Genomic DNA, 27,477 nt, shown 5'->3' with positions numbered 1-27,477 from the left:
TTCTTGCAGGAAAATGTGCCTCAAGTGTAGCCCTGTGTGCATATCCACGTGTGAGCTGGAAAAAGGAGAACTTTTGTGGTTCACCTCATCCTCTCTCACCGCAGCTCCCACCAGCTGGCATCACCGCAGTTAGTCTCCACCTGTTCCCCCTTTTTCTTCCCTTTGTTTTTTCCTCTCTTTTGGATCTTGTCTAATGGTTTCTCACCACAAGCGCCACTGGCAGGCACTCAGCAGGATGGGCAGTGCCTGGGAAACAGGTTTGTCCGGAGAGGAGCTTCACCACCTTCCTGGGGATGAGTTGCCTCCGAGCTGAGGTGGACCATGCACTGGGGGATTTCCTGTGCTGCCAGACCTGGGACACAGGCAATTTATACATTTCTGCCGAATCAGGAATGTCCAGGTGTTTCATGTACAAGGAAATCAGTGTTAGGCGTGTCTGAGCACAGGAACACAAAAGGAGGTGAGACCAGTCTGTCACCGATATCCCGCCATTCAGGGCTGCCCTGGGAAGCTGCTTATGGGCTCTGTAGAACAAGAAGCTCAGGAATGTTTTTCTGTCCTGCAGGGAAGGGCTAGCACCGGCTGCTCCAGTCTGAGGGTTGCACAGGGCTGCGCACGTCACAGCTGGGGCAGGCAGGCAGCTGGGAGAGCTGGGGTGCAGGAGCCGGGGTTACAACCCACGTGCCCCTCGGACATGAGGCAATTTTGGGCTTTGAAACGATTTTTGTGTGTCATAGGCCACAGGCAAGGGCAGCTCAGGGGGCTACTTCCTAAAGAAGCTCTTGGACCACATTTCTCTGTCACAGCACATGGAGCAGTTTCCCTGAGACTCACCAGCACCCTGAGTGTCATCGCTGGCAGGCAGGGACTGGGGGGTACCCACAAGGATTGGTGCACATCAGGGGCTCCCCGGGCTGCTCCCTGGGTTAGGGGTACGGGGTGGGGAGGGTCTTCGGGCTGCAGGGCAGGGGTACAGGGACACTGGGAGGGGTCCCAGGGGAGCAGGGTGGGGGTTCAGGGACAGTGGGGACCCGGGATGCGGCACAGGGATACGGGGACAGCGGGAGGCGCCGGGTGCAGGATGGGGGTACGGAGAGAGGCGGGACGGGTCCCTCTCCCCCGCGGGTCGCTCGGTGCCGGCGGGGCGGGGCGGGGCGCGGTGACGTGCGCGGTGCCGCCCCCGGCCCGGGGCGCTCGGTGCGGGCGGGGCCGGGCGGAGCGGGCCGGGAGCGGCGCCGCGGGTGCGCGCAGGGCGAGGGGCGGCCCGGCCGTGCGCGGCTCCGGCCCCGGGCGGGGGCGGGCAGAGCCCTGCGCCGCGCCGAGCATGCGAGAGCCGCCGGGGCGGGCGGCAGCGGCGCAGCCAGCCGGGGCCGCGGCCGGGGCGGCGGAGCCATGCTGCTGGCCTCGGCCGTGGTGGTGTGGGAATGGCTGAACGAGCACGGGCGCTGGCGGCCCTACAGCCCGGCCGTCAGCCACCACATCGAGGCGGTGGCCCGCGCCGGGCCGCGGGCGGGCGGCAGCGTGGTGCTGGGCCAGGCCGACAGCCGCCTGGCGCCCTACATCATCGACCTGCAGTCCATGCACCAGTTCCGCCAGGACACCGGTGAGTCGGCCCCGCGGCCCGGCCGTGCTCGGCGCTCCCGCCCGCAGCGGCACCGCGGGAGGCGCGTCCCGGTGTCCCCGCGCCGGGGCCGCGCGGGGCTGCACCGAGCGGCGCTGCCGGGCCCCGCCGAGCCCGGCCCCGCACCGCCCTGAGCGATGCCAGCTCGCCCGTGTCCTCCCACCGGATCCCCAGGTCCTCGCCCTGCCCGGTCCTGCCCGCGCATCCCTGGTCCCCCCGGGGTCGTGCTGCCCGCCCCGGGCCCTGTTGCACCCACCCCATCCTCAGGAGAGCCCGTCTGCTGCACGCCCTGCCCGGGGCCGTGCCCGGCTCCCTCTGTGCTGGATCTGAGCCGCCATCGACCTAGAGCTGAATGGCACTTGGGTGACGGATCCTGCCCTGGGGGATGGCGGCCCCAGCGCAGGGACACGAGCAGGTGGAGGGATGCTCAGGGAGGGCACGGGCGGGCGGGTGGGTCCCCAGCGTGATGGGGCTGTCTGTCCCCCACCTCCCGGGGTTGTCTGGGATGTGGGGCACAAGCACCCATGGCAGGGCATTAGCGTGGGGGCTTGTGACCCCCAACACCCCCGTGATGGCCAGTGTGCTTTGTCCCTGGGGTGCAGCAGAGTGCCAGACACCCTCCTTTGTCCCTCTTTCCCCAACAGCCCTGGGGACTGGCGGCGACCCTCCCCTGCCCGCGGGTGTGGGGACAAGGGACCTCTGCGAGCAGGGTGGCTGGAGGCCAGCTTCTGGGGGCTATTGTTGCCCAGGGTGGAGGACTGAAAGGGAGATTGTTCTGTCTCTCCCTGGGTTGCTGGGGATGTTGGTATTTTGGGTCATTAAACAGCTCTGATTTGGGGGGGTCGCGACCCTGGCAGGCCCTGAATAGCTATTGTTCCCTTTCTTCCCCTGTTGAATGGGAGGCCGGCTGGCGGCGAGGGGCTGGGGGAACGCACAGCATTCCCACACTGCTGCCTGGGGACCGCCAGATGCCGCATGCTGCCGCCAGATCAGGATAAATCACTGCCCCGCTCCCCTCGGCTTTTCTGCCTCGGGTGCCCCTTGACAGGACAGGGCGGGTGGCTCGGCTTGGCTCGGCTTGGCTCGGCTCGGGTGTAGCTGTACCCCATGCCCCTTCAGCAGCGTGCTGATAAAACACCTTTTCCTTCTTATCCCACTCGTGTCCCTGAGGGACCTGCGGTGGTGGCTGTTCTCCGCGGAGAGGTGGGGGTGAGAAGGGACTGAAATTCTTGGAGGCTTTGCAGGACACGTGGTGAAAAGCCGAAGCAGCAGACTTGTTATTGCTTCTCTTTGAGTGCTTTCTTGTTCCTCTTGCTGGGCTGAGCCATGGGGATCTGCAGAAGGACCTGGAGGCAGTGGTGCTTGTCCCACCTGTTACCAAACACCTCTGGGCATTAGTGGCACACTCAGGATGGGACCCCTGTACCATGCACACCCAGTCCTGCCCTGCTGTGAGACATCCCAAAGAGGAAGCCTTTCACCTCATTGTAGGAATTCCCAAAATTTGTGTCCATGCTTTGAATGCATCCTAGTTAATTGGGAGTGGTGGGAAAGGAAACGCCTAGCCAAAATAAAGATGCAGGGCACAAAGCCTTGGTGCTTTGTGCTCTCATCCCACTCCTAATGTTTGCTGATGGGGCAGCGGGAGCTGGGCACAGGGCCCTGCTCAAACTCCTTAGCTTGGTCTCACAGGGATTTTCCCTGTGAGGAAAATCAGTTGCCACAGTTGGGGTTTTCATCGCGGGCCGGTTTGGCAGCTGCAGATGGTGGGGCTGGCACGAGCCCCACTCCCCTACATGGGTGAGGCCCTGTGTGTGTCACTGCTTGGGGCTCGGAGCTGCCCCTCGAATCTTTTATTCACGTGTTCCAGCCTAGAGCTGGGAGGGAGACAGGCACTGCAGGACTTGGGTGCCCTTATGCCTGGTTTCATCAGGCTCCCCCGGGAGGTCCCTGGGAGCAGGCTGGAGCAGCCAGGCTTGTGGTTCTGTGTTTCCCCATCAGGGCTGAGTGGCTCCATACTTGGCCTGTGGGCCAGTGGGAATGAAATCTGCCCTTCCCTTCAGCCCAGTTGCACTGGGGGTGCATCCCCAGGCTGTGGGATGCCCCTGCCCTCTGGGGAAACCGAGGCACACCAGTCCCCTGACAGGGCGGGGACAGCAGCGTGCTGTCCCCGCGTGGAATGGCTCCGGTGGGACAGGTCGGGGTGGTTTTGCTGCCTGCCCACGGGTGGGTGCTGGCGCCAGGGTCTGACGGCATCTGTCGCCCTCCCTCAGGCACCATCCGGCCTGTCCGGCGCAGCTACTACGACCCATCCTCGGCGCCGGGCAAGGGAGTCGTCTGGGAGTGGGAGAATGACAGCGGGACGTGGACGCCCTACGACATGGACGTGGGCATCACCATCCAGCGCGCCTACGAGAAGCAGCACCCCTGGGTGGACCTGAGTGCCATCGGCTTCTGCTACGTCATCGACTTCGCCACCATGGGCCAGATCAACCGGCAGACCCAGCGCAAGCGCCGCGTCCGCCGCCGCCTCGACATGGTCTACCCGCTGGTGTCGGGCACCCTGCCCAAGTCGCAGTCGTGGCCGGCCAGCCCCGGGGCGGCGGCGGCCCCGCCGGTGCCCGCCTGCACGTGTCCCCAGTGCCTCCTGGTCATGAGCGTCAAAGCCGCTGCCGGCGGCCCCGGCACCTCCACCCTGCAGCCCCGCAAAGCCGCCCCCGCGCCCCCGGCCGCCCCCAAGCCCGCGCTGCCCGCGGCAGGGCCGAAGGCGCCGGACGGCGTGGCCGCGGCACGCGGCTCGCTGAAGCCGCTGGCGGCGCAGGGGGGCCGGCGGCAGGCGGCCAGCACGCCCGCCCTGAGCTCGGCCGGCGCCTCTGGCAGCCCCCCCGGCGTGGGCAGCGGCAAAGGCACCCGGCCCAGCCTCGGCACCCTGAACCGCAGCCACCTGCAGCGCCTGGCCATCGCCCAGTCCCGCGTGCTCATCGCCTCCGGGTGAGTCCCACAGGGCGCCTGGCTGGAGAAAGGGACAGCACAGACTCTTCCCCCTCCCCGGGGCACTGCAGGGGTCTGTCACCTCTGAGTGTGGTGGGAGACACCTCGGTGGTCCTCAGCCTCCCGTGGAGGGAGGTGGGTTCTGCTGGGCCACTCGCCTTCCTCACAGGTGCCTGGGGACCGGAGCAGGGATGGGGTGGCTCTTGCATCTCAATGAAGAGGCTGAGGCTGCTCTTTCTCTTGGAGTCAGGGGTTGGGTGGGGGACTGCGAAAGGCCCAAAGAAAAGCCATTCAGGCCCCGTGAGAAGGGGTCCCTCCAGACCCCCACCCTCTAAAGACATTTTTTTGTGATGGGGTGGACATTTAATGGGCCTGTTTCTCCCCTTTGTCTGGCTCTGCCGTCAGCCTTCTGTCACGGCTTGGCCCCTTTCCTCTCCCTCTCCATCCTCCCCCTTCCCTCTGCTCCTGACCTACCGGGAAACTTTCCCATGGAAGAGAGCCCCAAGGGGAGGGGGGGAAAGAGCTGTGGCAGTGACGTGGCCGTAGGAGAAAAGAGGAAAAGAAACAACAGACTGGCCCGGGGAGCTGTGACAAAAAGGGGCCATGAATGGAGATGCAGTCAGGGATTCTAAAGCGCCAGAGAAAAGGCGGTAGTGGGGCAGGGAGGGGCACGTTGCCCCATTGGGGGATTCTCTTTTTCCAGCCAGGGCCTGTGCAGTTGCTCAGGCAACTGTTGTGTAGCCCCTGGGCCCTGTGGGGACGTGGGTGCCTCCTGCCTGTCCTGATGTGGTCTCTGCTGGCTCCCCTCAGGGTCCCCACTGTCCCTGTGAAGAACCTCACTGGCTCCAGCCCCGTCAACCCAGCACTGGCAGGTGAGGATAGGGCTGCAGCGGGTGCTGGTTGCCCCAGCGTGTGGGGATAAACAGCCCCAGTGGGGCAGGTTTTGGGGAGCATCTGGGTCTCAGGGTGTTGCTGGTTTTCCTCAGTGCCATTTGTTACCCCCTTGTGCAGGGATCACGGGGATCCTCATGAGCGCAGCCGGGCTGCCCGTGTGCCTGACCCGGCCCCCCAAGCTGGTGCTGCACCCCCCGCCCGTCAGCAAGAGCGAGATCCAGTCCATCCCTGGCATCTCCCACTCCTGCCGCAAGACCACCAAGAAACAGGCCAAGAAGGGTAAGAGAGACTGTCCCTCCTGCCCTTCCTGGTTCCCCTGTGCGTCCCACCCATTCTGCTGCCCCTGGCAGTGGGTTTCTCCCATCCTTTCTTGCTCTCCCGCAGGTAAAACCCCGGAGGAGGTGCTGAAGAAATACCTGCAGAAAGTGCGGCATCCGCCAGATGAGGTAGGAGCAGCAGGGCTGTGCCAGGGTGTTCCAGGGGGCTTTGCCCTGGGATGAGGGGCTGGGGGACACACGTGATGCCACGTGCAGGCATATCCCACCGCCCTGTATGGCTCTGCCCTGTCCCCAAAGAGGGGCTGTGTGTCGTGCCTGCAGGGTGACAGCCCGGCCCAGGGCTGGGTGCCGGTCCCTGGGTGAGGGCAGGGCGGCCCATCAGCAGCCATCCCTCTGATCCCTGCCCTCCCCTCCGGCACAGGACTGCACCATCTGCATGGAGCGGCTCTCTGCCCCCTCTGGCTACAAGGGGCCCCAGCCGGCCGTCAAGCCTGACCTCGTGGGGAAGCTGGTCAAGTGCAGCCACGCGTTCCACCTCCACTGCCTGGTGGCCATGTACAACAACGGCAACAAGGTGAGAGCCTGCGGAGCGGGGACCCCCGGCTCAGCCACCTCTGCTGAGCTCCACGAGCTCTCCATGGGACAGCCTGGCTGCCCCGGAGCATTCCAGAGCTCCCACCCTGACTCGGAGTTTAATTTTTATCAGCAGCAAGCACTTGGGGACTGCTAAATCAGAACTCAGGGTTGTGTGGGTGTGTTTCCCCCCCACTATGCCCAGATTTTTGTGCTTGTTTTCCTTGCCAGGGTGGACTTTGATCCCTGCATGTTTGAGCAGAGTTACCTGGAATTTGGTTGCCATGCAAGGGTTTTTGTAAATACCCCTCGTGCTTGACATTCCCTGGAAAATGCATTGTTTGGAGATTTTCAATATTTAATATATTTCCCTCTTTGAAAAAACAAAGCAAAACAAGCCACCAATTCAGAGCTAGGCAAAGCAATGAGGGCTGGAAAACTGATGGAGAAGAGAAATGCAGACCTCAGGTTTTTGGTTGAAGTTGGGTAGAGAATTCTCCCCGCCCTATCCCAAGTTCCTGAGAGTTTTTAAAATTAGGTTTTTCCTGATTAAAATGACGTTCAGTTCTGCTCGGGGACTCAGTGCCTGGTGTGGCTTGGTGCTGCAGAGACTGGTTTCACTGTGTCCCCCCTTTCCCACTCTCAGGATGGGAGTCTGCAGTGTCCCACCTGCAAAACCATCTATGGGGTGAAGACAGGGACGCAGCCTCCCGGGAAGATGGAATATCACATCATCCCCCACGCACTGCCCGGCCACGCCGACTGCAAAACCATCCGCATCATCTACAACATCCCCCCGGGGGTGCAGGTGGGTCTGGGGGGGCCATCTGGGGTGTTGGCAGCCCTTGTCACAGCTGTATCAGCCCCAGGTCCCACTGCAGTTTGTGCCTTGACTCTGGAGCTGCTTGTCCACAAGGATGTTGTGGAAAGTCTGGGGTGTATCTGCATGAAAGTGCTGTCCCTGCCTGCTTGGTGGCAGGGGGATGGTGGGCATTAGTGCCCCCCAAGGCTTGGCGAGTTGCCCCTGTGTCCAGAGATTGCATTTGAGCTCCAGAAGGGTTTTCTTTTCCTCTCCACGATGCAGGGACCAGAGCATCCAAACCCTGGGAAGAGCTTCACGGCCCGTGGCTTCCCCCGGCACTGCTACCTGCCAGACAGCGAGAAGGGCAGGAAGGTGAGCTGGCCGAGGCGTGCCAGGGTGGGAAAAGCAAACATGGCTCAAGCAGGGGAACGTGGGTGGAGGTTTTCTCCACAACCCATCCAGCAGGCTCTGCAGGTGTCCTGTGACCTTCCCATACAGGCTCAGCAGCCCGGTCCCTGTGTTCTGGCTGGGCCAGGAGGCTGTGCTGGGCTGCTCCAGGAGGCCTTGCCTGCGGGCTGCCCACATTGCCCTGCTTGCTTTGCTGCCTGCCCCATTCCTGGCCTCCACAGGTACTGAAGTTGCTGCTGGTGGCCTGGGACCGGCGCCTGATCTTCGCCATCGGGACCTCGAGCACCACGGGCGAGTCGGACACGGTGATCTGGAACGAGATCCACCACAAGACAGAGTTCGGCTCCAACCTCACTGGCCACGGCTACCCCGACATCAACTACCTGGACAATGTCCTGGCTGAGCTGGCAGCCCAGGGCATCACGGAGGAGAGCCTGGCGCAGGAGAAGGACTGAGACCATGGCGAGGAGGCAAGGAAAGGGTTGCCTGTGCCGGCACCCACCAGGATAAAGCTGCTGGAGATGCCTGCCTGGGGGCTTTTCAGGGCACACCTGGAGCCCCCTGCTCCCAGTGGCAGCCACGCAGTGCCCCAGGCTGGCTGGGAATGCGGGAGAAGGTCCTTTTGGCCATCCCCTTCACTCCTGCAGGGCAGGAACATCCTCACACACGGCTGTGGGGCTTCAGGCTGGCTCGGCCACCCCTCTGGATGGTGTCCTTTCCTCACTGCCACTGTGCTGAGGGCTTAGGGGGTGCCAGACTCCCCTCTCTCCTCATCTGTGCCAGTCCCAGCCTGACCCAACACCTCTGCCACCCACCTGGGGCTGGGATCTGGCTTGGGGTGGGAGCTGGGGCCACGGGAGTCCCCCTTGCTCTGCCTCGTCCCTCTGACGTTTGTTTGTTCGTTCGTTCTGTCCGGTACCTCCCCACTGGTCTCCTGTGTCTGTGGAGGTTGGGGGGCCCTGGGCTGCCTCAGCTCCCCGTGGCCCTGCCCCCTGCTCCTCTTGGCTGTGTCCGAGCTGTGCCCTGCAGGGTCCCCGAGTCCGGGCTGCCCCTGCCTCTGCATGCCAGGGAGGGGCTGGTGGGCGGTAGGAGGTGTGTGGGGGGACAGTGACATCCCACCCCCCGCAGTGGGTTCCTTGAACTGTTCGTATGGGGGCGTCCCCACGTTGGAATTTCTATATACCTCGTGTTTTGGGGTTTTGTCGTATATATGTACATATAGGGGGGGCATCTGGGGAGGCAGCCTGGGAGAACGTGGTGCTGCAGCCGAGCTGGGGCTGGGCACAGTGGTGCTTGGGGTTGGGACAGGGGCTCTGGGGCCCCCCCACCCCGACAGGGCTCTGCCCCACGGGAGGGTTGTCACTTGTGGGTCCCCATGGGGCCAGGTGCAGGTGGGGTAAGAAGTGTCCCCCTTCCTGCCCCCGGAGAGGCCTTGGGGAGGTCTGGAGGGGAAGGTGGTTGTTGAGGGGTTGGCATGGGCTGGGCCAGGAGGGTGGTGTGGGTAGGAGAGTGTGGGTGATGGGGGTGGGGGAAGTGTGTTCCAAGGCTCTGGGGGTCCATGTCATCCCCCTGGGGTGACTGGGCCTTGGAGAGCCCTGGGCTGGTGGAAGGTGTCCCTGCCCAGGGCGGGGATTAGGAATGAGAGAGTCTGTGGGGTCCCTTCCATCCCAAACCAGGGGTTTGTGGGGCCTCTCAGAGCCACCTGTGCCGGGTGCTGGGGGTTCCCTGGCCCTCTGTGCTGGGAGGGGGGTCCATCCTGCTGTGCATCGTTCTCTTGTCGTTGCTGTTTTTCCTCTCCGTGGCCCGGAGGGTCCGTCACCCCCGCGGCCACGCCGTGGAGGGGCTGGGGGTCAATAAAGCGGATAGCAGGGGACTCTGGCGGTCCCTGCACGGCCTGGGCTCTCCGTTGTCTTCTGTCAGTCATCTGTGTGGCCAGGCGAGCCAGGGGCGCTGTGGGCAGGGCCAGGCACCCCGAGTCCCCCTGACGTCCCTTTGCACCGATCTGTGCCCAGCCGCCCTCAGCGTGGGTTGCTATCTTCTACCTCAAGGGAGAAACCCTCTTTCCCCAGGCACACGCCCCTGTTTGGGTGGCTCTCAGCCGTATGATTTCTCCTCCACTGCCCGCCCTGGGTTTTCCCCAGTGCAGAAAAAGCCTGTCTGGAGCTATGCAAAACCTTCTGGGTGAGAGGGGGGAGGGTCCCCCACCTCCGCGGTGCCAGCCCGATGGCTCTTACTGTGAGTAAGTCTTTCCACAACGTGACTTTTTTTTCTTTTTTTAATGCTCTGTTGACTACACGATGAGTTGCTGGCTGAAATAAAAACTGCTCCGTGCCTCTCTGCATGCGTGTGTATATCTATCCCGATAGATATACATGGAGACAGGGGTTGCAGCTTGCAGCATGCAGGATTTGGGATACAGCCCTCCCCGGGGCCCCTCTGCTCCCTCCTTTTCCCAGGGGTTTGGGGATTTGGGACACAAGGGGAAGGGGGCACTCAGGGCACCGTCCCCTGCTGGTACCCCTCGCCCACGCTCAGCACCGTGCTGTGCTCGGGGCTGGCGGGGGCCGGGCTGTCCCCTGTGCCCAGCTTGCGGTACCCCTTGGCCCTGTAGCGCCGGTGGCCGTACCAGGCTGTCCCCAGGCCGGTGACCAGCCCAGCCAGCACGGCCACGGTGACTCCAGCCACCTCTCCCCCTGACAGTCCCCGGCCCCTGACCATTTCGGCCACGTGCCGGACCTCCTCCGGCCGTGCCAGCCGCCACACGTGGCTCTGGCCGTCCCTCACCCAGGTGCTGTCCCCGTCCCGCACCAGCAGCGTGTCCACGGCCGGCAGGTTGGCGGGGGGCCGGGTGAAGGGGGGCAGGCGGGCGGGCGGCAGCGAGCCCCCGGTGAGGAGCCCGGCCTGGACGCAGAACTGCACCTGGCAGCTGTCGCTGATGAGTGCCAGGTGCTGGCTGAAGCCCGGGGGACAGCCCTTGGCGTGGGGGTCCTCAGCCGTGCCCCGGTGCTGCCCGGCCAGGGGGTTCCCTGCCTGGCAGCTGAAGAAGCCCCCGAAGGGCACGGCGTACTCGGCCCCCTCCTCGTAATCCTGGCTCACGCACACTCTGAGCTCGCCGAAGAGCTTCAGAGGGAAGTACCCCGAGGGACAGGACTGGGCTCTGGTGATGGGGTTGGTGCCGTGGGTGCTGAACAGCCCCCCAAAGAGGTATCCCGAGTTTGGAGCCACCGGCCCGCTCGCGGCGCACCAGTAGGCGCTGAACTGCGCCCGGGAGAGCCAGAAAACGTCCTGGCACTTGCGGTGGCAGAAGATGCCCAGGGTGCACTCGTTGTGGCACTCCAGGTGGCTGTGCCCCTCCTCCCGCTCCTGCACACCCAGCAGCACCGGGGTGTAGGTGGCGGGGCAGGAGAAGGCCCCGGTGAGGGGGTTCCTCTGCTCCAGCCGTGCGCACAGTGCGCCGGCGTCGGGACCGCCCAGGCCCACGCACTCCTGGAAGACTCCCCCGAAGGTGAAGTTGGCCATGGTGCCCTGGCAGGAGCCGTCGTCGGTGTTGGCGTGGAAGTTGAAGTTGGGCGAGGAGGTGTTGGTGCAGCCCGGGATGGTGTTGAAGGTGTAGTAGCGGCGGATGGCGAGCTCCACGCACCGGGCCACCCTCCGCACCGTGGGCACCGGCAGCTCCGGCACCGTGCTGGGCTTGATGAAGAAATACAGGGGCAGCCCCGAGCGGTCCAGGGCCACCAGCTGGTTTTGAATCCTCTCCTGCCACGTCTTCAGGGTGATGCCTGGGTAAAAGGGGGTCCCACCGATGCTCTCCACCCTGGAGCTGGTGCGGTTGTCCAGGTACTCCTTGGTGAAGCCTGAGCCGACCTCCAGGGATTCCTTGGTTCCCACGTTGACGATGTTGTGGAAGGCCACGCCGGCCGAGGCGGTGACACTGTTCCGTGCGGCCCAGCTGTCCTTCAGGAAGGTGGCCTTGATCTGGTCCTCCTGCACCAAGGTGGCTCCTGCATCCACGGAGGTGATGGTGTGGGTGCCGTAGTTGAGCACCAGCACCTCGGCCAGAAAATCGGCCATCTGGGTCTGGTTGTTCTCCAGGTGGCTGGCGATGGTCAGCAGCTGCTGCTTGAAGGTCTTGTCCAGGGCTGCCTCGGGGTCGATCTTGGCAGTGTAAACCAGATTCCTGACTTGCACCCGGGTAGTGACAGCCTTGTCTCTCACCTGCTGGGTCTTGGTGCGGTGGAAGTCGCTGGAGAATTTGCCGTTGATGGCGGAGAAGAGGGACAGCTCCAGGTTGATGGAGGCAGAGGTGATGCTCTGGTAATCCTTCCAGGACTCGATGATCTCGGAGTTGATGTCCAGGTTGCTCTGCTTGCGGGGGATAGTGAAGATCTCGTCTGGGATGAGGTAAGATCCATCTTCTGTGGTCTTGCACTGTGAGTAGCCCAGGTTGAAGACTCTGCCCATATCCAAATTCCTGAGGTTATCCCAGCCCCCTCCCGGCAGAACTTCCAGACGTGGGAGCTTCAAGGTCTTGCTGCACACCCCAAACCCCGAAGAGGACAAAAGTTCCTGGGACTGCTCAGCCCCTGTCACCCATGCCAGCAGTGCCCAGGTGAGCAAGGCCCCCCAGAGCCCCCAGCCCATGGCCGAGCCAGTGCTGGGCCCTCACCAGTCGGAGCGGAGGGACCAGAGTGGGGAAAATGAACTGGCAGAAGGAATTGACAAAAGGGAAAGGAGAAGTGAGAACTGAGGCACGTGAGAAATGACAGAGTAGAAACGGAGACCAGGGGGTGGGGAGCAGGAAGGTGTCTGTCCCTCCCTCTGCCCCACCCAGGGGCTCTCTGCAGCCTCCTCCTCCTCCTCCTCCTCCTCCTCCTCTCCTCTGCAGTCACTCCTGTCCTTCCCCCAGGGTCTGCAGTGTCACCAGCCGGGACAGCACCTCCTGCTTGGGAATGCTGACCCCAGGTGCTGAGGGTACTGATCCAGCTCTGCCCAGCTGCTGCCTGGCTGGGCTTCGGGCTCAGCAGCACAGGGCAGATGCTGCAAGTTTTGGGGAATAAAGAGTTAGGGAAGTTTCTGCTGTGAAAATGGTGAGTCTTTCCATATAGACAGATTCACTTCCCCTGGTTTTGCTCCTGAGTTCCTCTTTGCGGGACACTTCTGCCTGGGAGGAGGCCGAAGTGACAGCTGTGAAGGAGGCATAGGGACCATAGGTGCTTGTGTTTTTTGGGCAGGATAATGCCAGGAGTAGGGGTGAAAGGATAACAGGAACACCACTGGGGATGTTCTTGCTGGCTCCAGCCCCTGGAGTAGCTGGAAAACCCTTGTGCAGGGATTCTCGTCTGCACTAGGATGTGCAAGCTATGTCGTCACTTCACCTAATACTGCGGAAGATGAAACAAGAAAGCCTTATAAATATGATTGCCTGGCAAAAGATTTAGAAAATACAGAGATTGAGATGGTAACAAGTTTTGAGATACCAAACCTTAGTTACTGAACAACTAGAAAACAATAGTATAGCCAGGATGAAAGCAATCCCCCCTTCTGGTTGAACAATGCCCTTACCACAAATAGGTCCAAAGGTCAAAAAGACTATTCTATCTCACTCCCAATGTATGGTTCATCCCACATCTGGAACCCTCCCCTGAAGCATCAGGAGTCTGTGACCCCACTGGCCTAAGGCTTGTTCCAGCCCACCTTGAAGCCCCTGATAAGGAGTCCCTGAGGAGCCAGATCTTGCAACTCCTCCTCTCCTGGAACACCCTCTCCCTCTTGGGATCCTCTCTTATCTCCCCCTACCCCTTGCCTCTCCCTTCCCCCATGCCTAGGGCCTGCCACGTGTCATGTCTGGTGACTCCAAGCAGGGCCTTTCACCCTCTCTAATAAACCAGATATTCCAAGAGCAGCCTTCAGAGATCTCTCGTCTCCATCCATCCAAACCGTCCTGGAGTCCAGAGTCCTCGCAAACTGAAACCTACCCCCGTGCCATGGAGGCAGTGGAATGTAGTTTTTTCCCCTAGCATTTGAGGTGGTGCTCTGAATTAACCTATTCCGCCTAGGGAATGGATCAGACATCTCCTGGAACTGAGGAGTCTTCTGCCTGAAGTGGAGTGGGAACGTGGTGGAGCCAGAGGGGAAAGATGAGAAACCACCCTTGGGGACGCTTCCTGTGCCATGGGGCAGCTGCCAGACTGTGGGACAGGAGCTGGGGGGAGACTCACAACACTTTGGGGAGCTGTCCTGCCCTTGATTTTTCTCCGTTTTGTGGGGGTATGTCCACATGTTTCTTATGGAAGCACTGAACTGCTGGTGAGGGCACTTGGACTCGTTTTGTGCCTTCTTTGGGGGTGAGGAAAAAGAGAAGTGTGTGAGTCTGAAAGGTGATGGTGTCATTTGGGGCACCCCAATGTCTGTGGTGGGGGAGCTGGTGAGTGGGGAATGGGGGGGGGAACAAGTGGGATCTCTCCAAAAAAGGGAGGTTATAGCCCCAAAATGCCTGAAAATTCATTTGTGTGTTAAACAGTAGAAAGTGTAAAGAGTCTCATTTTTATATATACAAAACCGCTATTTATTTCAAGATAAATCTGCTGTGTTATAGACAGGATTTCAGATTGTAAGGCATTCTGAATATGGATCCATAGGGCATGAAAATAAAAATACAAGGTTTTATGTATATAAATGAAACAATAAAGGGCTTGAAAAAGTTAGACAAGAGTATCTGTATGCAGAACCTAGAAACAGCTCTGCGTACGCGGAGTTCTTTCTCCCTCCCCGCGCTGGAACACCCGAAATCCGGGATCTGGGATTGACTGAAATTGGGATTTATTGGCACCACTAAAACCGCTGCGCATGCGCGCTGGCCGCTACACCCTCAGTGCTGCCGCCTTGTGGGCACACCCGGTACTGCAGCACGAGAGCTCCGAGCGCTGCCCGCGGCTCCGCCGGGACCGGGACATGGAGCTGGAGCGGGACAACCACGGGGACCGGGACATGGAGCTGGAGCGGGACAACCACGGGGACCGGGACATGGAGCTGGAGCGGGACAACCACGGGGAGCAGGAGCGGAGCCGGGAGCGGCAGTGGCGGAGCCCGGGGAGCAGCGGGGCCGGACCGGGGGCACCGGGAGCGGCGGCGCCGGGCTCGGAGGTGAGCGGGGAACGGGGAGAACCCCGAGCGGGCCGGGGAACGGGCAGGAGCGACCGGGGGAAATGGGGGGAAGTCGGTGTCCCGGTGAACGGATCCGAGTAGCAGGGGAGGGCTCGGTGTGCCGGCGGAGGGAAAGCTGGTTAAAGGATAAAGGTGCACAGGGACAAGTGCTGTAAACCTCCTTGGCTTTTCAACAGAGCAAACCTTCCAGTACATCTCTCTGAGAGACTCTGGGATCATAAGGTCTTCCAGGGAAGCAAAGCAAGCACAGAGATGAGGGAATAGCTTCCAGTTAATAATTATTTGATGGGTGTAGGAATGATTCCTGTATGTTTGACGCTCCCCTTTTAACTCCTGGAATAATTTTTAAATGATTCCTTTAACAAATGGTCTAAATTTGAGAATTTAAATTTGAGAGGAAATGGTGCAAAATAAATACATGGAGAAATCACGGAATCCCCAGATGATTTGAGCGGGAAGGGACCTTAAGGATAATTTCATTCCATCCCCTGCCATTCCATCCACAGCCCAGGCTGCTCCAAGCCCCATCCAGCCTGGCCTTGGACACTTCCAGGCATGGAGCAGCCGCGATTTCTCGGGCTTTATGGGCACAGGGGGAAATTTCCAGCAGGAACGGAGAAGTTCTTTGCTCTGTCCAGCCCCAGCAGGGCTGTGGGAGGCAGAGGATGTGGGAACAGGAGCTTTGCCACTGCCTCGGGGCAGTCTCTGCTGTCCCAAAGCGCCGCAGAGCAAACGTTTGTGGTTTCACATCCCGTTCAAAGGAGCTCCGAGCCGGGCACGGGAACGGGGGCGGAGCAGGACTGGCACCAGGCAGAGGGGTGACATCCAGAGGGTGCCACCAGCCCGTCCCTGCTGCCCAGGCTGGGGATGAGCAGGCTGGTGACTGTCCCTGTGCTGGCTCTGCAGGATGAGGAAGCCAACCCTGCCGAGGAGGAAGAGGAGGATGGAGACAGCGGCTTCTGTGTCCCCCCTTGGCTCATCTGACCAGTCCATGGGCTGGGCTTCCTTGTTTCCTCCTTATCCAGGCTCTGGATGAAATCCTTACTTTCCCAATGGAGTGGAAAGCCAGCAGGATGTGAACCCCAGAGGTGGTGCTTTAGGAAAGCCCCTCCAGCCTGGGAAGGAGCTTTTGGCTCTGGACACATTCCCAGTCCCCAGCAGCAGCAGGACCTGTGCTGTTCCCAGCAGGTGAGGCAGAGGTGCCTTTCCTTCCTCCCTTCCCTGCTGTACTTTGGCTTTTTGAGGGGTCTCTGGGGGTCTGAGGGAGAGATTCTTTGTCATTCCAGGGCAGAATTAGCTCTGGTCCCACTAAAAGCAGGAGGAATAATTAATTTTGTCTTTGATTTTGTATACAGATTTTGTGTTTTCTCTCTGTTGCTGTCACCGTGTGATGAAGCAGTAGCTCCCAACCTTTTCTGTGCTGCTCTCAGCTTTGTTTGTAGCTGGTAAACAAGAAACAGTAATATGCTTCCCTGTGGTAATTGGATTAAGGACAAGGCCTCCCTCTTTGTTTAATATTTCTGAGAAAAGCTGCCAAGGATTAAAGCAAGAGCTTCCCCTGGTGAAATCCTGCCCAGTCCCACACTGGCTTTGCACACACACAAGGCTCAATCCCTGCTGGAATCCCAGTCACAGCCCCCAGATCAATGTGCAGTTTAAGGTCTCACAGCCTGACCAGGACAATCTCTTTCCTCTGAACATGGAAAATCAGTTTTTCATTGTTACAGCACCAGCTCAAGGTAATTATGAAGTGGTGTAATGGTTTTTAAGTTGTGCACATGGAGGAAATTCACTGCAGCAGCCAACACTGCTCTGCCTTCACGGGCAACCCTGTGGGTTTGGGATCTTGAATTGTGGGTGTGAAATCTCCTCACAGAATCCTCTGAGGCTGAAACAAAGACAAGGAACCTTCTGAGATGGAAAGAGCCAGAGCAAGTTGTTGTGGGAAAGGAAAATTAAAGATGGTAAGTGCTAAAACCTTTGTTCTTCCCTTCTCCTGAGTTCTGTACTTGGGAATGGGTCCATTCTGGAAAGTTCCTGGAGACACTGGAGAATGATTCCTGGGCTGCTGAAAAGTGGGAAAATCCCACTGGCAATTGCAGCCCCTGAGGGAGGGCAAAAAGAGCAGGACCTCAGTCTGTGAGTGTGTGGGAAATAAGGGAGGGACAAATGTATGGATCATCCTGTGCCTCAGGGCATCAGGAAAAGCCCTTGACAAAAAAACTGAAGTGCTGTTCCACAGGGAGCCTCTGCACAGGCCCTGGGAACTGGGCTCATCCCAGCTTCCCTTCCAGAACAGGAGGAACACCCCACAGTGCTGTTTGAGACATTCCTGCCTGGAACTGGGGCCGACTGGGCACTTTCTTGTTTTCCTGTAGGATGTGGGCCATGACATGAATTGGCTCCAACAGGGCCCAAGATCCCTGTGGGGTCTGTGGCAGGGACAACTCCCAGAGCTGGACAGGGAAGGGAACCTTCACCCACACTCCCAAAAGCTGAGAAAGAAAAACACCTGCCTGCAGCTGGCTGCAGCTCCTGGAGCTCTGGGGATTCTGGCACACTCAGGGACATGGGATGATGCCACAATCATTCAAACCTTGGGAATAATGGAATTAATACCACCCCTTGAGCCTGTTCTAGGCAGGCTCCTGCCCATCAGCCACTGGCTGCAGATGGCTGGAGTGGAAGTGGAATTGATGGAGGCATCCAGGAAATGCTGATTGTTTTTTTCTCACTTTGGCAATCTGGTCAGGAAAAATACGAATTGACCTCTTCCAGCAGCGAAACATTTAAGCAAGAGGTGCTGAAAAGAATTGGAGTTTCTGATTTTAAGTCTCCAACTTAAAATTGTCTTTGGATTGCCACTGGTCCAAGTTTCATGGACTGGTCACTGTGGCCAGGAGTGTCCAATCCTGCTGGGAATGCACTGGACCAGGATGTCATTTTCACTTTATACAGGTAAAGACCCTCTGGGTGACCCCTAGTGACTGGAAGGACCAGACTGGGCTCCCATGGCACTAATTCCAGGTGTTCTGTTTTTGGGAATAGCACAGGAGCCTTTCCCTTACCCAGAGGAGCAGCCAGTGCCTTCCTTAGTCCATAAATCCCCAGGATGGACCACAGAGAAAATAACAGGAATGTGGAAATCCCCCACACAGGGAGTTTGTGGTGCTCTGGATTACATTTTGGATTTAAAATGTTAAAGATGGGGTGTGGAATGGCTTCTTTTTATTGTCATTGTTGTCACTGCTCTTGTTGCTATCACTGTTATCCACAGTTATCACTGCTATCACTGTCAACAATATTAAAATATTGTATTTGTCTTGGTTTCTGTTATTAAACTGTTCTGATCTCACCCCCTGAGCTGGATTTTTGTCTCTGGTCTCTTCCCCATCCCACGGGGGCGGGGGGTGAGGGAGCTGCTGGTGGTGCCCAGCTGTGTTGCCCATGGCCCGGGGCACTCCTGGAGCCTCCGAAGATGATGGACTGGAGCAGTTTTGGGGCTCACAGGGACACCCAGTGCTGTATTTGGGCTCAAAACTGGGCTCATTTGACCAAGTACAGAAATAGACATGTGGGGCTTGAAACCAGGGTGCCTCAGACAGCATTTGGGATCTCAGAGAGACCAAATTCTACATTTTAGAGGCCTGAAGCAGAGACCATGTCCTGTGTTCGGGAGGTCTTGAATCGGGTCAGTCAGCCAGAGTTTGGGCTCAGCAAAGAAGCGGAAGCGCAGCGTTCTGCTGGGCTTGACAGAAGCCGCGTGTTGGTGCTCCGGGCGGGCTCTTTCGGCCAGGGCGAGCCCGTGTCCGTGACCCCGAGCCCTGCCTTAGGCACGGCCCGAGCCGGGCTGCCCCGGCCGCACCGAGAGCTCCGCAGCGGCGGCGGAGCCCCGGGGCCGCGCTCGGGGCTCGGCGCGGGCACCGGGAGGGGTCCGGGGCTCGGAGCGGAGCCCGGCCCGCGATCCCGGGGGCTGCCCGGGCCCGGCCCGGTTCCGGGGCAGCCCCGGGCCCGCTCAGCGCTGCGGGGCCGGGACGCGCAGCCCGCCCGGCGGGGGAGCGGCGGCACCGCGCGGGGCCCCGGAGACAGCGGCGGGACGCGGAGCCGCGGGCCCGCTCCCGGCGCCGCCCGCAGCCCCGGCCCGGCCCGGCTGAGAGCGGCGGGGCCGGGAGCGATGGTCCCGCCCCGGCCCGGGCAGGGCGGGCCCGGCTCAGGTGCGCGGGGCGGGGCCGGGCGATTTAATGCCCGGAAAGCGGCACCGGCGGCATTTGCTCTCTCGGAGGAGGAGCGGTTGGCGCTGGGCCGAGCTCTCCCGGCGTGGCTCAGGGGAGCCTCCTCTCGTCCTTTCTTCGCCCTCTTTATCCTGCCCTTATCCTCCCCCTTCTTTCCCCCCTTCTCCCCTCTTTTCTACCTCTCCAGCTTCTTTCTCTCTCCCCCCATTCCCCCTCTCCCTCCCAGCCCCCCGCCCTCTCCTCTCTCCCCAGCCTCCCCTGGCCTCTCTCCCTGTTCCCCTGCACATCCCGGACCGCCCCTCGTCCTTTCGCCTCTCTCCTACCCTCTCCCCAGCCCGCCTCCCCTCTCTTGCCCTTGTACCCCTCCTCTGCCCATCATCCCTCTCCCCACCCGGCCTTTCCCTTTCCTCCTCCTTCTCCCCCAAACCCCCCCAACCCCTTTCCATACTCCCCCCCATCCCTCCCTGTCCCCCATCCCTTTTTCCCCCGCAGCCGCGGGGCTCGGGGCGCCGCAGAATAAAGCCCGGCGGGCCGGAGCCCGGCGCCCCCGCTGTCCCCGGAGCCCCACCCGGGGCCGAGCCCGCTCGCCGGGTCCCCCAGTGCGGTTCTCAAGAGCCGCCGGCACTCCGGCTTTGCCCCCATCGCAGTGGGGGATCCCCGGCGGCGTCGGGGCTGGGGGTCAGGGGGGGCGCCGTCCTCAGGAGGGGGTCCCGGGTGGGCAGGGCCCCCTCCGGAGAAAGGGGTCCGGAGGGGGGACACTCCCCGTCCAGTTTTCCTCCCAAATTCTACCTAATGTTGACTTCTGATCACCTAATTTCTACCTCAATATGTTCATTCTCTGCCCTACAGATCTTCCCACGTTTCACCCCCAAAATTTCCTTGCATACTCCCAGTGATTGCTTCAGTTTGTCAGTGTTCACACTCTCCCTTGAGATAATCTCAAGTTTTACCCGGAAAATCTTCCTTACCTGTCCACAATTTATTGCCTTTTTTTTACCCAAAAATATTATTTCTCAACCCTTAGATTATTTCAGGTTTTGCCCCCCAAAATTCCCCTACCTGTCCACTACTGATTCCCTCATTTTTCCTTTAAGTAAAATTTACTTTTTACCATGGAGCTTTTGTCAAGATTTACCCCCAAAATTTTCCATGTGTACCTAATTTTTACTTCAAAATGTTTGCTCCACAAATTATTCCATAAAATTTTTACCCAAAAGCTTCCCCATCTGCTCAAAACTGATTCCCTCATGTTACCTCAGTATGTTCATGCTCTCCCCTAGAGATTAGCTTGGATTTAGGCCCCAAATTTGCCCTACATGCTCAGTACTCATCACCTCATTTTTCCCTCAAAGTGTTCATTTACTCTTGAGATTTTGTCAAGTTTTGTCTCCAAATTTTCCCTTGTTTGCTATTGAGTACCTCATTTTTACTCCAATATATTCATTGTCCCCTACAGATTACATTGAGTTTTACCCCCAAAATTTTCCTTCCTGTACAATATTAACTCTTTTCTACTCCACAAATCTGATTCTCTCCCCCAAACATCACCTCAGCTTTTCCCTCAAAAATACCACCTTGCTCCCCTCGACATCCCCTCACATTTTCCTACACAAACAGTTCAGTGTCCCCTCTCAACTGCCCCAGGTTTTCAGCTAAAAATGTCACCTCTGTCCCCTCTGAGTTATCCCAGTTTTTTCCAGTTAGGAGCTGCAAGGAATTCAGGCAGGCAAATGACAGCAGGGAACAGCTGTGAATTCAAAGGCAGAGAGAAGATCTACCAGCAAAGGGGGAAGGTTTCAGAAAACATTTCTGTAACTAATAATTAATAATTGTTAATTCCCCTGTGAGAAGAACACAAACTCACAACCATTAAGGCCTGGCATTTGCCTGCAGTGAGAGCTCATCCAGAGGCAATTCCAGCATCTGAAAGGAAGAAGAAAAAGGCGATTTTGTCTCTTTCAAAGTTATTTCAAGTTCTCAGACCCAAACCAACCTTTGCCCTTGATTTTGGCTGGGTGAATCCTGAGCAGTGGGCACAGGTCCTGTCATTCCTGCTGATGGGAGTGATGCTTTCTGAGGGAAATCAGCTGATTTCCACAGTTCACTGCCTGCCCCATGCCTGATCTGCACAGGGGAAAACCTCTTCCATGAAGGGATTTTGCTCCATCTAATCCCAGCTGCCCAGGCTGTTCCATGTGGATGTTGCCAGGCTGGGGCAGCACAGGCAGGTGCAGCTCTCAGCTCTCTCTGCTCCAAACACAGCTCTGGGCTCCTCTGCAAACTCCTCTGCTGTGAGGTTTTCTCCAGGAGAACTCAAGGAATGGCTCAATGGCAGATTAAGTTATCAGAGAGGGAAGTAAAGGATAAATATTCCTGTAAGAGCCTTTGGGATCTGCTGGACTCAATTGGGAAGGGGACATTCATTCCCTGCAGTGCAAATGCACAACAACCTCCAACACAAAGCAAACACTGTCAGGTGGGCTCTGAAAGCACCACTTGGACAAACCTCATTGTCATTCTTCCTCTCAGGGACTGTTCCAATCAACCTCTGCAGCTGACAAGCCCAAAAGCTCTGGAGTCTGTCTGCTCTGGAACACAAGGATACCCCCAGGGATGAGGCACATTCCCAGCAAAGCTCCCAGCACGGCACAGAGGCACCACTGGAACTCCTGTTGGGGCTGGGAAGGGCTGCCAGGAGGACACAGCCCCCAGCTGGGGTGGCAGTGGCAGTGACAGCAGCAAATTCCCACAGGCTGATGGCACAACAGAGGGACAAAGGCCAGCAATGGCCACGGGAGCTGCAGGTTTCATTCTGCTCCCTGTGCTGCCACATGCCACAGGAAATCTCCGGGGGGACAGAAACTCCCTGGGTACACAAAGTGCAGCATCTGTGCCCTGATCCTGCTGGAACTCAGCTGTGGGGCCAGCCCCAGGGTAAACACTGCCCTGCCTGCAGCAGCCTCAGGCACTGCCCCTCTCAGCTCCCCTGCCCTGGGGCTGCCACCACATTCCTGACCAGGAGCCAAAGGCCCCTTGGGACAGGGCTCTCTGTGTCTCAGCCTTGGGGACTGCAGGGACCAGGCAAGGACAGCCTGAAACCAGGACAGATCCCTCTGGGGACAGCTGGGGACTCACCCCACACCACGGGCAGGACCAGGGGCCCTCCAGTGCAGACTGGAGCCCGTCGGGTTTGGCTGCTCAAACACCAAAGCTTTGGGCAGAGATGGGATGAGTTAAGTGGTTTTTCCTGTCCTGAAAGAGAGAGAGAGAATGGAAATTAGGTCCACTCTGGAAGTCAAATGCTCCTGGCTTTCCTACTTCTGTTCTGATTGCCCACTATGGGTTCTATCCATAAAAAATGAGAGGTGACACCAAATAAAAGTGCCCCTCGTCAACATTTTATTCCCTACTATTTTAGTACATAAAAAGGATGCCATTTTTTCTTACTGCATTCTTTGCCTAATTTTAACATAACCATTTTCATTCCAGGCCCCACTTTGGGGGTTCCTGATTCCTTACCCATTGTACTTTGGACAAAGGAAGAGAAGGATCTGTTCCACATGGGGATCATCCAACGGGGAACAGCCCCTGTGCCAACCCCAGCCTGGGCTGAGCACGCCGCCTCACTCCTCCATTCTGGATCCTGGCTCCACTCCAGTCTGAGTTTTTCCCCATTTTCCATGCCTAGAGACAGGAAATTGTCCTGGTCAGGGTGTAAGACCTTAAACTGCACATTGATCTGGGGGCTGTGCTGGGATTCCAGCAGGGAATTCCTGGTGTTACAAATAAAATCCATTCCAGGGAGCAGCACTGACAAGGTTGGGAGCTGCTGCTTCACCACATGGTGTCAGCAACAGAGAGAAAACACAAAATGTGTATGCAAAATCAAGGATAAAATGATTCCTCCTGCTTATAGTGGGACCAGGGCTAATTCTGCCCTGGAATGACAATTTCTCCCCCAGAGACCCCTCAAAAAGCCAAAGTGCAGCAGGGAAGGGAGGAAGGAAAGGCACCTCTGCCTCACCTGCTGGGAACAGCACAGGTCCTGCTGCTGCTGGGGACTGGGAATGTGTCCAGAGCCAAAAGCTCCTTCCCAGGCTGGAGGGGCTTTCCTAAAGCACCACCTCTGGGAGGCAAAGGGCTCTCTGCTACCTCAGGCTATTTTAAACACAGCCTGGCCAGAGCAAGAAAACAGAATCAAACCCTTTGTTCCATTGGCCCCAGTGCCCCAAATTCCCATGGGACAGACAAGTCCCTCTCCCTGGAAGGCAGCATGTCCTACCTGGCCTTGTGCCTTCCCCAGCCTTGGTGGCCGCTGTCTCCATCCTCCTCTTCCTCCTCGGCAGGGTTGGCTTCCTCATCCTGCAGAGCCAGCACAGGGACAGTCACCAGCCTGCTCATCCCCAGCCTGGGCAGCAGGGACAGGCTGGTGGCACCCTCTGGATGTCACCCCTCTGCCTGGTGCCAGCCCTGCTCCGCCCCCGTTCCCGTGCCCGGCTCGGAGCTCCTTTGAACGGGATGTGAAACCACAAACGTTTGCTCTGCTGCGCTTTGGGACAGCAGAGACTGCCCCGAGGCAGTGGCAAAGCTCCTGTTCCCACATCCTCTGCCTCCCACAGCCCTGCTGGGGCTGGACAGAGCAAAGAACTCCTCCGTTCCTGCTGGAAATTTCCCCCTGTGCCCATAAAGCCCGAGAAATCGCGGCTGCTCCATGCCTGGAAGTGTCCGAGGCCAGGCTGGATGAGGCTTGGAGCAGCCTGGGCTGTGGATGGAATGGCAGGGGATGGAATGAAATGATCTTTAAAGTCCCTTCCCATTCAAACCATTTGGGGATTCCGTGATCTCTCCATGTATTTATTTTGCACCATTTCCTCTCAAATTTAAATTCTCAAATTTAGACCATTTGTTAAAGGAATCATTTAAAACTTATTCTAGGAGTTAAAACAGTCAAACATACACGAATCGTTCCTACACCCATCAAGTCATTATTAACTGGAAGCTATTCCCTCATCTCTGTGCTTGTTTTGCTTCCCTGGAAGACCTTATGATCCCAAAGTCTATCAGAGAGATGTACTGGAAGGTTTGCTCTGTTGGAAAGCCAAGGAGGTTTACAGCACTTGTCCCTCTGTATCTTTATACTTTAACCAGCTTTCCCCTGGAGCAGCATTGTGGGAGAGGTTTGGAATTACTAGAAATCGATCAGGTTCACATTTTTTTCTCACTCTTTTCCAACTACTTCGAAATTCTTGGAACTATCCTCAAGCAAACCCTAGCAAACTACTGTGAAAACATCAATCAGAAGAACATCTTGAAAGGAGAAAACCACATCCAGCAGCAGCCAAAACGTTCCCATTTATGTTCTTACCTGGTCTCCAGGTGCTCCTGCCCAGAGCTCCACACAGCCACTGCCATTCCATGAGGGTGAGGAGGCAGTTTTGGAGGGGTAGAGGGGGAAGAGAGGGGAGTCGGGTTGTGAGGTGGGGTAGGGAGGGGGGCGAAAAGAGGGTGGGGAGGGTCGGGGATGTGCAGGAGGCTGGCAGAGAGGGTGCAGAAGGCTGGCAAAGGGGGAGAGGAAAGGCGTGGGGGAGGGAGAAACTGAGATAAGGGGGACAGGAAGGAGCAGGATAAGGGAAGGAGAAAGAGGGAGGGAACAGCAGTGGGGGGGACCCCACCGGGGGAGCCTGACCCGGCCACACAACCCGCAAGCTCTGAGGGAGCAAATGGCGCAGGAGGCGATTTCGGGGCATTAAATCACCTCGGCCCCGCCCCGCACACCTGCCCGGGCCGGGCGGGACCGTCGCTCCCGGCCCCGCGAGCGGAGCCCCGGCTCCGGGTCCCGCCGCTGTCCCCGGGCGGTGCCGCCGGGCGGGCGGCGGGTCCCAGCCCCGCAGGACCGACGCGGGATTTCCATGAGGACTCAGCAACCAACTCAGGAAAAAAAATAAATTAAATTGCACAAACCACAGTGAAATTTAATTGACTTTTTTTTTTTTTTTTTTTTTTTTTTTTTTAAGGAAAAATAATCTCTTTTGGAACTAAGGCTGCTCAATATTTAAGGGGAATCAGGTTAAAACAGGTCTTTTACCTCTGTTTATCACTTTTAAGTTGATAGATGCCAGATCATTCTGCTGTCCTACATACAAAGTTCTCCAGTTCTCCTCCATCCCTTCAAAACTGAGAAGTATCCTCCACACTCTGGCAACCCATCTGCCAGAAGCATTTTTCCCTCAGAAGCAAAAAAAAGCAAAAGGATGCATTTGCTGTCAGTGGAACTGACAGCAAATGCAATGACACAATGAAATCCATGAGGTTATTCAGTTCTAAATGGGGACAGAATTTGAGCAGAAATTAATTTTCAGACACCTGGGAATTTTTCAGTCTGTTTCTGTTATTTCCTGCCGGTAAAATGTCTATGCTTACTTGATTTTTTCAATTCCCTGCTTGCACCTCCTGGTTTCAATTCAGCCTTAGAGTTTCCCCTGGCAGTTGAGAGGCTTCTTTACTTCTAGAGGCCAAAATGAAGGTGAAGCAGGCTCATGCCATGCCTGTGTTACATCAGGAGAGGGTGCTCAAAGCTGGAAAGCCATGAGGATCTTCTCCCTTGGCATCTGTGCCACTCCCAGCTGTAAAACCTCAAATTCACACTTACCACGGCCACACTGAAACTGCTCTTTCTCCCCATACAGATTTGCTGACCAGCTTTTTATAGCTCTGCATTACTGTTAAAAAAGTATCATTCTAAGCTGTTACAGAAATAAAAACAGAGCTTGGTTGGGGATGGAGTGAAAGAGATTTCTTATATCTACCTGTAGAGTTAAACTTCCAAAAGCACTTGAATGTCTTTGGAGTATAAGGATGAGACCTTCAAGGTATGTAGGTATTTATTTGCCATCAAAAAAACACTCTAAGCTGATCCAATTTTCTAAAAAAATTTATATCAGTACATTTTCCTTTCTTATGCAGATGTTTATAAATGAACACGATTGTTGTACAAGGATGCAAAAACCCTGTCACCCTTCACAGCCTCAGCAGACAAACCAACCCATGCAAGCTCACATGGACTTGAATTTAAAACATTAAATTTTCTTCTTGTTCCTTACACATTTTTCTTAATTTCTTCCCAAAAAGACAGGAGTCAAGGACACAGGATCTGGAGGCTTTAACAGGCAATAGCTGGAAGCAGCTGAGCTCTGCCTGCTGCCAAGTTTTATTATTGTGTTGTGCTTCTCTTCACAACAACCACCACTTCCACAGGCACCATATTTACCAAACATCATCTCCTTTGAAATTAAACACTCGTAACCCTGAAAAACACCAAATCCTGTGGCTGTATGTCCTGATGAGACCTGGGAGAAAACAAAGACTGTTTTGATGGGCCCAGTCCCATTCCAAGAGCATGGGAAGCACACTGGTGAGGGGAAGGAAAGCACCAAGAGCTGAGCACAGATTGCAGTTGTAGGGAGCTCATAAATCAGTGTGCCAGCAGAAATCCAGAGTACACAGCAGCAGAGGGAAGGCAGATAGACAGCAGAGCACTGGCAGGAATGGATCACACACGGCACAGCCACCAAGGAAACGGAGCAGAGGAAAAGCACTCCAGCTTCTCCCCACATCAGCAACCATCCCACGAGCAGCATCAGCACAGGGCAGGCTCAACCCTCAGCCTTGCTGGTGGCCAGAGATTTTTTCCACAGGATTCTGAGAACTCTCTGGCAGTGAGCAGCTGCCAGAGAGTTCTCAGAATCCTGTGGAAAATGCTTATTGAAGATATCCCAAAGCTGATGGAGGGATTCTTTGTATGGCAAACACTGGCTGCATTTCCCACCCTTCATTACCACACTGTAATTCCTGGGCAAACAGCTTTGCTTCAGGAAGTAGGAAAGTTTCCCGTGTCCTGGGCTTGATCTTCAGCACAAACGCAGCTCCTGAAGTCCAGGAGGCCAGGCCAGCAATCCTCAGAGAGGAGAGCAGGACTGAGCATGGAAATGCTGGGACAGGGACATGTATGGCCCAAGAGGATGAAAGCCTCAGTGGGAATCACATGTGCTCTGATGTTCCTGCAGATCCCAGCAGTCACTCTTTGGTTTCTTTCTCCAGGAGCAGCACAAATCAGAAGATGAAAATGCACACAGCCATGCTCTCAGCTGGTGGAAACCAGCCTAGCTTTTGGCTGCCAGCTGGGGAAGAGATTGTTTGATGGGAGGTGCAAACCTAGACAAGAGCATCAAATATTTCCTTCTCTCTGCTACCTGGAAACAGAGTACTGACTTGACATTTGAAGACAATATCTCAGGAGCTCTTTTGCCTGACAGATAAGCAGATAGACAGCTAAAGTACTGCACAATTAGTGGGTTTATGACATAGAAATTTGATGACAAAGTCCTTAATGTGATCGGTCCTTGTTTACCAGTGACAAAGGAAACAGCAGGTCCTGAGCGTGGAACCTCCTGGCTGGCAGGACAAGGGCCTGGTGGCACATTCCAGCTGTTTGTGCAAGGAGAACAGAGCAGAGCC

The 27,477-nt window shown here is 57.4% G+C and overlaps 2 protein-coding genes and 1 long non-coding RNA gene across 4 annotated transcripts; 2 read left to right on the top strand and 1 right to left on the bottom strand.

Annotated features, from left to right (window-relative positions):
• Positions 1–1,392: 1,392 nt before the first annotated feature.
• On the top strand, positions 1,393–8,753 carry DTX4 (deltex E3 ubiquitin ligase 4). The gene is made up of 9 exons (XM_021556024.3): positions 1,393–1,603; positions 3,895–4,612; positions 5,423–5,484; positions 5,624–5,785; positions 5,891–5,952; positions 6,206–6,358; positions 7,004–7,165; positions 7,442–7,531; positions 7,789–8,753. Exons 1-9 carry the CDS (start codon positions 1,393–1,395, stop codon positions 8,020–8,022), a joined length of 1,854 nt encoding a protein of 617 aa, XP_021411699.2. The 3' UTR covers positions 8,023–8,753.
• A 1,071-nt stretch (positions 8,754–9,824) lies between these two features.
• Positions 9,825–12,279, bottom strand: MPEG1 (macrophage expressed 1). The gene has a single exon (XM_021556023.2). It carries the CDS (start codon positions 12,206–12,208, stop codon positions 10,061–10,063), a length of 2,148 nt encoding a protein of 715 aa, XP_021411698.2. The 5' UTR covers positions 12,209–12,279; the 3' UTR covers positions 9,825–10,060.
• A 3,720-nt stretch (positions 12,280–15,999) lies between these two features.
• On the top strand, positions 16,000–18,094 carry LOC110467570 (uncharacterized). Of its 2 annotated transcripts, XR_002464874.2 has the most exons (4): positions 16,000–16,470; positions 16,608–16,695; positions 17,110–17,689; positions 17,780–18,094. It is a non-coding gene; the product is annotated as an uncharacterized LOC110467570 (long non-coding RNA). The 2 variants fall into 2 exon arrangements; XR_002464873.2 differs by having other exon boundaries at positions 16,000–16,695.
• Positions 18,095–27,477: the final 9,383 nt, after the last annotated feature.

Source organism: Lonchura striata, chromosome 6, assembly GCF_046129695.1.
Source record: "Lonchura striata isolate bLonStr1 chromosome 6, bLonStr1.mat, whole genome shotgun sequence".
NCBI lineage: Eukaryota > Metazoa > Chordata > Aves > Passeriformes > Estrildidae > Lonchura > Lonchura striata.
This window is presented reverse-complemented; position numbering and strand designations above follow the sequence as displayed.

Excerpts from the sequence above, each read along its gene's own strand:
- MPEG1 (XM_021556023.2), bottom strand. The coding sequence starts at position 12,208 with ATGGGCTGGGGGCTCTGGGGGGCCTTGCTCACCTGGGCACTGCTGGCA.
- DTX4 (XM_021556024.3), top strand. The coding sequence starts at position 1,393 with ATGCTGCTGGCCTCGGCCGTGGTGGTGTGGGAATGGCTGAACGAGCAC. Across the intron at positions 5,786-5,890 it reads CAAGAAACAGGCCAAGAAGG|GTAAAACCCCGGAGGAGGTG; the intron begins GTAAGAGAGACT and ends GCTCTCCCGCAG. Across the intron at positions 7,532-7,788 it reads ACAGCGAGAAGGGCAGGAAG|GTACTGAAGTTGCTGCTGGT; the intron begins GTGAGCTGGCCG and ends TGGCCTCCACAG.